We start from the raw sequence: 10,019 nt of genomic DNA, 5'->3' as shown, positions 1-10,019 counted from the left end.
TGATTGATTGATTGTAACAAATTTGGGGCTCGACTGGTAAAATTTAAAATTACATTAATTTGACAGAAAACATAAAAGGCTGGAGACAAGCGAGAGATCTTTACTCTTATTTCACAAAAATATCTGGCAACTTTGCCTTCCACAACTCAATTTAGCAATTTCAAGTCAAATGAATATACAGAAAACGGTAAATGTGTCGGTGCTGAAATTTCTTGATCCTTTATCAGACATAAATGCAAACATAATGAAAATTAAATTACTCTGTTAACCATAAGGAATATTTAATTGGTTTTATGTCAAAAACTGATTTGGAAAAGGCTTCTCCACATATTTGTAATTTTGGAATAATGAATTGTATTTGCATTTTGTTTATTCTAAGACTATACTTTGAAATATCAGAATTTGCGTAAGTGTCTGTTTAATTTTATAACTTTAAACATGAAACATTTTATTAGGAAACCATTATTCAGTATTTTAAATGGCCATTTTACCAAGTGCATTTTATTTCTAACTGGGGTATTTTTGGATGATTACTTTCTTTTAATTTAGTTTTTTTTTTTTTTTTAATCAAGAAGTGCTACTCTTACTTAAGTAAAACTTTCGGGTACTCTATCCATCTCTTTTTTAACCAAACAGAAAGCTGGAGCAATATTTAAGACTGACTAATGACTAAAAAGCACTCTAAATAATATTTTACTCACAAATGTAAATGACATCAGTTTTATCTGCTGCCTGTTGTCATAATAATTATCAGCTGAAGCTGGAAATAGGGGATCAGATGTTTAAATTTGGATTCTTTCATCTGGAGCTATTAGATTAGGATTTATCTATTTTAGTGACACAAAATTATAATGAAATATGTTCAGTTTCCCTTAAAGTGATCTCAGAGCTATCAGACTGCTCCACCTGCAGCGGGCATCAACATAACAATTGTTTTTTCTTTATCTAACTGCTTATTAAATCATTCAGTGAGCCAAACTGGTAATCATGCATCTTAAATTGAAAGGGCTGCCTCATCCTATAAACACTGACTCATAATTAGATCTTCTGTTCAGTCTGATAGGCTGATGGCTTGATTTATGATCTGGTGCAGGACTCCTCTGCAGGTGTGAAAACAAGACAACTGCCATCCAGACAGCAGCTCAGCCTCACCTTTGGCCTTCTGGGATCGATCCGACAGGGATTTCAGGTTGTTCTAACATGGTCACAATCTAATTAAACATTATCGCATTTCTTTGGCTGCAACAGAACGTTTGCATGTTGCCAAAGTAGCAACAGCAGGTCCACCGGGCGGCCTGTTTAATCCTGCAGGCCATTTCTGAGCTCCATTATTGACATTCCTCACATTCCTTTTAGGAAAATCCCACAAGCTGCATCAGATGGCTGCAAACTGTCACTGCTGTGAGAACCATGAACCCCCTCAGAGTGGTCACAGTTAAAACCTCGTTCCTCTCCGCAGTTAACCTGCTGTTCCAGAGTCACATCTACGCACAATTACAACTCTTACTAACAATATTACCTCTTCAGGGCCTTCAGCATTGTTAGCTGAAGACCATCACTCTAGTTTTTGAATAGAAATCTGTATTTGGTATTGCGCCATATTATTTTTCCCCACACTCTTTACATTTGATCAGTGCTGCACTTTAAGAAAATGGAAATGTCATGAAAGCTGTACAAAGAAAATGTAGTTTTTTTTTGTATACATTCTGTGTATAAGAAATGTCAATAAATGTTTTCTAAGTCTAAGTCTAATTTTGGGTACGAGATATAAGAATGTTGCAAAAAGACAAAAAAAAAGAAGGATGAAAGGGATCTGTAATGAGTTGTAACAATAAAACTGTATTTTAGTGGAATTTAAGAAACATTTATTTTCGATGTGAAGTAAAGTAAAAAGCTGTTTCATTTTTTTTATAAATTTAAATATTTCATAGACATCACCAGGTGGTTTATGCTGCAAGGCATTCTGGGAAAATGACAATACTATTTGTTTTTTTCAACAGATATCTCATGTATAACAGCTCATGTAAACTCTGAGGAAGTGATGCAGTGTAGTATTTGTTACTTTTACATCAAACACAAATCGATAAAAAAAACAACTCTACTAATGTTAGCCTTCCTGTGTTTACTCTGCAGGATCCAGTCCATTAAGACCCAACAGCATCATCAACCCAGCATGCATATTTTTTTGTATAGTCTACAGATGGCAAATTTTAAGTTCAAATAAATATTACAACATATTTAGTCCAAAATGTTAAGATTAATCAAGGATCCCTTCAAAAACTAAATTTGTACAAAGGAGCTAAAGAACATCCAGGATCTAACAAAACAAGACGAGGCAAAGTGTGTTATTAGTGTTTAGAAAACAGAGTGGCCACGTAGACACATACACTATCAAGTAATAAAAACAAAATCTATAATAACATACATCCATTTTCTTACACGCTTAATCCCAAATGGGATCACGAATGGTGCTGGTGACTATTTCCAGCTGTCTACGGGCGATAGGCGGGGTCAACCCTGGACAGGTCCCCAGTCCATCACAAGATCCTTTAAATAATGTGATAAATAATTATAAAAAAGGAAAGTAAGAAAACTAAAATGGGGATTGGCAGTTTAGTAGTTGGACACCAGAGGTTCTGAGTTCGAGCCCCACTCCCACAGACCGCCACTCTGGCTCTCTGAGTAACACCCTTAACCCCTCACTGCTCCTGCACAATGGCAGCCTACTGCTCCCCAAGGGGATGGGTTGAATGCAGAGAGTTCATCTCATTGCTCTGTAATTGTGACAGTGTAACGACAATAAAAAGCTGGAAAAATAAGTTACTAAACTAATTACAAAGAGATGAAAACTGCTGGACAAAAAGCTAAAGTCCACATTTTCAGATGAACTCATCTAATGCCTCCCTGCCTAATCAGCCACAGATACATTTACTTACCAAACTTCAATAAGCCCCGCCCCTTCTGAGTTTTTTTGGCTTTTTTTTCCCCGACTCAGGCGGATCGTTGTTGTTCTTTATTTTAGGTTAAGAAGGCTCTGCTTATTATGCTAACACCGTTGCTATGGTTACCATTTAAAGTGTGCGTTTCAGCCTGCACAGAGAAACTAATGCACACCCAGACACACACAAAGACCACCCTGCATACACACACCACACATAGAGCCAAGGTCACCCCCCCCACACACACACAGGCCTTCCTGAAACCTTGAATGTCGAATCGTTCAGCCTCCTCTGCAGTCACAACAATCAGAGCTGAAGATTTACTGAAGTTCAGAAACTCAAACAATCTTCCTGATAAAAACCAGAAGCTCATCTAATTCTCAGCAGACGGTTTCATAATGGAGGAACAACCAGCTGATCCAAAATCCTGACATTTTACCTAAATCACAGATTAGCGAGGATAGAAGCTAATAGGTAAACACAGCAGTTAATTAAAATGTTTAGATTTTATCATTATTGGCTTTATGCTGCTGTCAATAAAACTCCTCCCTCTGAGTCAGGCCACCTTTCAATTCTCTCAGGGCTTTATATTCCAGGTGTGTCCCTATCTACCTCAGGCTCCAAGCATAAGTAACATTATTCAGTGCTCAGGACAGGAAACTATGAAGACAGTTCATCAAAATTAATTTACAATAAAACTCTTAAGATTATTACATTTTTTAATGCTTCTAACCTAGAAGTCACTTTTGATTAACTGTTGTTTTCTGTTCCCTTTTATGTTTACCTTTTTTAATGTTGTTTTCTAGTCTATTTATTAACTTTTTCCATGTAATTGTACCTTTATTCTAGTTGGTGTTTATTCCTTTATTTTTCAATAAGTTCAGCTTTCTGTGTTTCACTTTTTGCCCCTGTTGAAACATTTCTCCCTCAGTAGGCACATTGCCATTAACCATCAAATTACGGAAATTTTTATTACAAAAAACTATTTCCTAAATGGAAATGCTGCAATTAAAAGAAAAGCTATTTAAATAAAACGCTTCCATGAGGTGTTCTGGTGGGGGGGGTTTGTATTGAAAATGATTATATTTCGTCAAACTGCAATGGAGACCCATGTGCTGAGTTTGAATTTAGCGCCCGTGTCCTCTGAATGGCTATATTTGTCAGCTGATTACATCTGTACTAAAATGGGGTTGGCTGAAGTTTAAGCACAAATTTCAATATATCTGCAGTATGGGGACTATAAATATGATATTTGCTACAACGGCACTGCCGGCGATGTTCCTCGAAAATGTTTTTACATTTCTGTTTTTAAAAGACACATGCACAACGCCGTACCCGCTCCCGACAGGGTATGCCTATGAACGTGTGTGATAGTGTGCACGAGCCCATTTCTCCTCATTCGAGTTTAGTTTCAGAAAGAAGATTCGCAATGTTTCCACTATGTCAGACTCACCATCGGTAAGTTAAAATGGAGACGCGCACGTAGGACATCTTTACGTAAACATTTCACCAGAATGATTGACAATTAGAAGGACCACCTATTCTGAGGATCCACCCGGAAATATAACATTCTCCATTATACCTTTAGGTTGCCATTCCTCTCTTTGTTTGGTTGGATCCTCTGCATTGTTCCTCAGTGTTACAGTCAGCTTTTTTAGCTACTTCCTCATTGTTTGCCTGCCTGCCCCATGTCAGTGGAAGGCACCATATATCAAGAAACTTAAAAATAATCTCTGGACTTCCTCAAGTCTCTCAAAACTAAATAAAAAAATCTACCTAAGGCTAATTTATGATCACGTATAAAACCTGGAAATCTCTCAAAGACTCTGAGAATCTCCATGGAACCAAACTCTAGCTGGGGCCTCCTCCCTCCCTTAACGGAGGCACGTTGAAGGCAGAACAATGATGATCATCCAAACAGGTTGAAGACTTCCACCAGGAACAGTCTGCTGGTAAATTTCACTGGAACTAGAGGAAAATTTAAGCTTTAGCCTCAAATCTGTTGACTCTATTGTTCGCCTCCACTGAGCAGCATAACAACAGACTATTCAGACCAAGGAGAGTCACTCAGACTCGTAAAAACCCTTCTCTTAATTGGATATCTGCCGGGACAAAGAAAGAGTGCAGTCAACTGTTTTAATTTCCTACCAAGAAAGGCGTCCAAACAGCTGAGCTCAACAATTCCTCTGCTCTTCCAGGTTCAGCCAAGCAGCCCAGCTGATTAAATCAAATCTTCTAATTTACTTATCGCTCACAATTCCCAGAATTATGTTTTATTCAACGTGAGACAATGTTAGGAATGATAATCACTGATCTCAAGCGATAACAGAAAGTTTGCAACTTGTTAAACAGAAGAATAATAACTGATCTGATTTATTTTCTTCTTCTCCGACAGACCAAACAGATGGAGATCTAGATGTTCTCTAAAGCTGGGAGGAGGAAAACTGGGGAATTTAAGACAATAAGACAAGAAAAAGGGACACAGCTCCAGCAGTAATGTTGTATAATCACTCTTCTGTAGTTCAGTTTAGTCTTTTATTTGATTCTGATATAATTTAATCAATTCCATCTGTCAAAGTTTTTATTTCCAACCATCTTTAACAGTAAAATCACCAACTATTAGATTTACAGGTTTTCAGGTTATGATTTTTTTTTATCTCTTAATTTGACGTATCATTTATTTCTGTTTATTTATGTCCTGCCATGTGACTTCATACTTTAGTGTTTAGTTTCTGTTTATTCTTTTGTTTTCTTCTTTTTACATTTAGTTTTGTTTCTGTTTCAATCTCTGTGTATCTTTTCCCCCTAATTACTAGTTCATTTTTGGAGGTTTCTTCCTGTTAAAAGGGAGTTTTTCCTCTCCACTGTCGCTACAAGCATGCTTAGTGTGAGGTATTGCATCCAAGTCAATGAGTCGATGCAATCAACTGGTTTTCCTTAGATAGAAAACTTTGAATCAATATGGAGTGTGTCTTTAACCCTTCGGATAATTTTTATTAGGCTTCCCTGTGGGGCTGCTGAGGAATTAAATGTACCTTGTTTCAATTGCTTTTCCCCATTTTTAGTTCAAAAACCGCAGAATGCCACAACACCAGGAAGCTAAGGTTATAATGCTGACACAAAGTGACCATACGCCTATTTGCCTTTCACATCCATATTAAGTTGAGGTGCTCAGTTTCTTCAGTTGATAGGAAACTGTAAATCAGGGAATCACCTGCTCAGGAGTGAATAAAATCTTACCTTAAAGGTTTAGTGGAGGATGTTCTTTTTCCAGGTGGATCATCAAAATAAGTGGTCCTCCTAACTGTCAATCATTCTGGGGATATGTTTACGTAAGGCCGTCCTATGTTCTCGTCCCCATTTTCACTTACCAGTGGTGAGTCTGACATAGTGGAAAAATTGCAAATCCTCTTTTGGAAAGTAAGCTTGTATAAACGATGCTAAAAGCAACTTTTAAAGAAAGCGGCACAAGGAGAAATGGGCTTGTGCATGTTCTTGCACACGTTTAATATGGGTTCCCTGTTGGGAGTGGGCACAGGGTTGTGCTTTTTTTTTGTCTGAAGTGGAGAGGGCGGGTCTTTTTTTAAAAATCGCGAAGATCCCCCACTATACCTTTAAGCAGAGGATTACACAGATGCATGTAATAAGGGAAACACAGGTAAACGGAATCCACTAACTACTGAGAGCTATGAGTGGCAAAACTATGTTGATATTCTGCTAAATTCAAAAAGATTTTTACAATTGCAGTATTTCCATTAAATAACAAATACAATCAAAATTGCTTCTGAAAAAGTTCTTTCACAAAATAACTCTGAAAAAAACATGGCAGCCATGGAAGTAAAGCTGAGATGAATAGACATTCCCTCTCTAGAGTGGGTACAGGGTTGTGCATGTGCATTTCTTTTTTAAAGTGGAGAGGACAGGTCTTTTCAAAAACTCATGAAAATTCTCCACTAAACCTTCAATTTGAAAACCCCAATCAGATTAAGACATCCACATTGCAAAAAAATAATCTAAATAAGTAATTCTTTCTTAAAATAAGTGATTTGTTTTTCTTGAATTGAGGAACAAAGTGAGACACTTTGGTAGTGGAACAAGACAATTTACATTTAAAATAAGAAAAAAAAAAAACAATTGCAATGTCTTATTTCAATTGCATATTATTTAGTTGTCTTATTTTAAGAGTAAAAATTCTAATTCTATTGGCAAATCAGCTTATTTACCTGCTTAAATTAAGGGTAAATGGACTTAATCTAAGATTTTTTTAAATTTATTTTTAGATTGTTTTTGCAGTGCAGTTTCTAATTTAAAAAGCATAATGTTAAGTTACATTGATGTGTTTAAATTTATAATTTATAATTTATTGAACTGGTTTACAATCATGAGTTTGAATGTCATAAACTTGTGGAATTAAGCTGAAATATCAAAAAAGTTAAGTGTAAGTAAATAATAGAAATAAGTCATGATGGCTAATTGAGGGTATTGCTTTTTACAGCGAAGAGGGCAGAAACTGGTTGTATGGAAGATGATTGGGGCAGCTGCAGCAGCTAATCAACAATAACTGGAAATCTGTCTGCATCTGTTCAATGATGCATCTCTCCAATAAATAAACCCCCATCTGTAGACACACAGTGGCTGTAAGTTAACAAATCGATATGATCATCAGATTCCAGCTGAGATGAAAGTCAGCCGACCACCTTCCAATAGAAAGTGACTGATTTGATTCCATCTCTCATATCTATGTAGGTTTTATTTACTTGATGAAATATAATTTGTTGCATCAGCATTAAAACAGCTACAGCTGCTACCTGTTCTATAATGAATCATATAGATAAGAAAAAGAAACTTTTTAGAGTTATATTTAAAAAAAAAAAAAAAAATATATATATATATATAAAGAAAAAGAAACTTTTTAGAGTTATATTTAAAAAAAAAACAACAACATAAAAGTACACTCAGATCTACCTTCTGCTCTGTGGGACCGACAGTGATCATTGAAACTGGCCCCTATAGGAGCCACTCTGGGTTAGTTTCTGTTGATCAGCAGGGCCCCTAAAAGAACCTGGAGAACTGGTTCATTCTAGGATCATTATTTCTAGGAACAAGTTTCACTTTAAAACTGGTTAAAGCTGATTTATGTCAGACTGAAACACAATAAAAATAGTTTTTATTTTCAGCCAGCATAAAATGTTATTTTTCTTGATTTTGGGGATATTTTTAAATTTTATTTGAATTAAAGTTTATGTTTGCTGATCTTTCTTGAAGATTATATACATTTGTCCATATTAAAAGGAGAAACTTCCCACTCTGGAGGAAGGACTGAAGAGACTCTGAATAAAGGAAACGTTTTGAAATCATACACTCATGTAACAATCATCTGCAGATCAAGTTCACCAGTTTGCAGAAACAACAAACCTTCCGATAACAAGTCCTGACCATGACATTTCAAAAAGCCTGAAAAACGATGAAGCTCTGCTGCGCTTCTTGTTGTTTTTAGGACATATGAGCTTCTTCACATCTTGATCAAGGAGCAGAGAGGAAATTAACCTTTAATTCTGGTGACATTTTAGAGAGATCCTGTTTTTTTTTTCTTGTTTTTTTTTGACAAAGAAGACTTATCATCATTAATTAATGTATATTTCCAAAAAATATAATTAATTTGGAAACTTTAATGCACATTATTCAAATCTTAAACCCTTTAAAGCCAAGTGTATCATATTTAAAAATGAGTCTTTGAGACATCAGCATCATCAGTGTGACGTTTTTGTTATTGAAACACTAATTGAAATATTCAGACATGTAGTGAACAGAAAATGTATAACAGATTATACTGAATTGCCTTATGTATCAAATATGATGCAAAACATTTATCTAATTTAACTTAAGTTTAATTGCATTCTAATTTTGAGAAAATGTAAATGTTCTTTCAATTATTTAATGGTTCAGGCTTTAAAGGGTTAAATGCTTTTAGGGAAAAAAACTGCACAAGGTCCTAAAAAACCTTAATGGTTACATTTCTATGCAGTTTTAGAGAAATATTCTTATTAAAAGCAACATTAATTTATTTGCCATTATTATTGTTGAAGCGAAAATCAGTGTAAATAAACTTCAAATATGTGTGTAATTGAAGTATAAGCTTAGAAAGCAGCAGAGTTAAATGGATAGAGACTCTAAATGAACTCCCAGCCCAGCTGAAGTGTCAGGCCCCGGGGCCCCGAGGCTCCGGGCCCCCAGTCTTACCTCTCCTGCCGGGGTCTGTGCAGCAGCAGCGGCCGATGAGCAGCAGCAGCAGCAGCAGCGCGGCTCCTCCGCTCAGAAACCTCATGTCTGCGGTCAGAGCTGCAAACTAAAGTCCTGCAGGTCAGAGTTTGTGTTGCTGCATGAGCCGCTCACATCCAGAGCAGCTGAAGCTGAATGACAGGTCTGAGCGCATTTCACGGCTCTGCCCAGCAGCGCACACCTCCTCCTGCACCTCCTCCTGCACCTCCTCCCCCTTCTGCACCTCTGGCATTTCAGTTGGCTTTCAAGGATGACGTGAAAGCCATTGGTGTGAGAATGCAGGCAGGCAAATGTTTCCCAGAAAGTGAAGAACAAAAAGAGCAGAAAGGTGGGCTGCACTCTGGAAATAAATACATAAATAAATAAACATTTAAAACTATATGAACCGCTTTTAACAGCAACTATATTGTTCCCTGGCTAAAGACAATAACATACACATTCCAGCATTTATTTACATTCAATGTCTGTTTTTGAGCACAAACCACTTTTAGCTCTCCATGTTTATGCAAAAAACAAACCTGAAAGAGTCTGAAATGATTTATTGCTTCTAACTAGACTTTAACAACATTTTACTCCTTTCCTATCAGTGTGAGGAAGTCTAGACATGAAACCATCTAGTGTGCCATTTAATCTAGTTAGGGCTCATATTGCCTCCTGCAGATGAGAGTCCACACTGCAAAAAATTGAAATCTAATTAGGTCATTATATCTTTAAAAAAAAGTGAATTTCTTCTTGAATTGAGGAGGTAAGGTAAGTTAGACATTTTGCATTTAAAGTTAGACGATTTACATTTAAAATAAA

At 36.3% G+C, this 10,019-nt stretch overlaps 1 protein-coding gene across 1 annotated transcript in view; it reads right to left on the bottom strand.

Annotated features, from left to right (window-relative positions):
* The window catches only part of LOC107098892 (melanoma receptor tyrosine-protein kinase-like), a 55,366-nt gene extending 45,997 nt beyond the window's left edge, over positions 1 to 9,369 (bottom strand). Inside the window, exon 1 of the mRNA XM_015396771.1 lies at positions 9,180 to 9,369. Coding sequence (XP_015252257.1) covers positions 9,180 to 9,264 — 85 coding nt within the window. The 5' untranslated portion in view covers positions 9,265 to 9,369. The remainder of the gene's footprint in view (positions 1 to 9,179) is intronic.
* Positions 9,370 to 10,019: the final 650 nt, after the last annotated feature.

This window comes from Cyprinodon variegatus, unplaced genomic scaffold (genome assembly GCF_000732505.1).
Source record: "Cyprinodon variegatus isolate N-32 unplaced genomic scaffold, C_variegatus-1.0 Scaffold819, whole genome shotgun sequence".
NCBI classification, from domain to species: domain Eukaryota; kingdom Metazoa; phylum Chordata; class Actinopteri; order Cyprinodontiformes; family Cyprinodontidae; genus Cyprinodon; species Cyprinodon variegatus.
The sequence above is the reverse complement of the archived record's forward strand: the minus strand, read 5'-3'. Positions and strand labels throughout refer to the sequence as shown.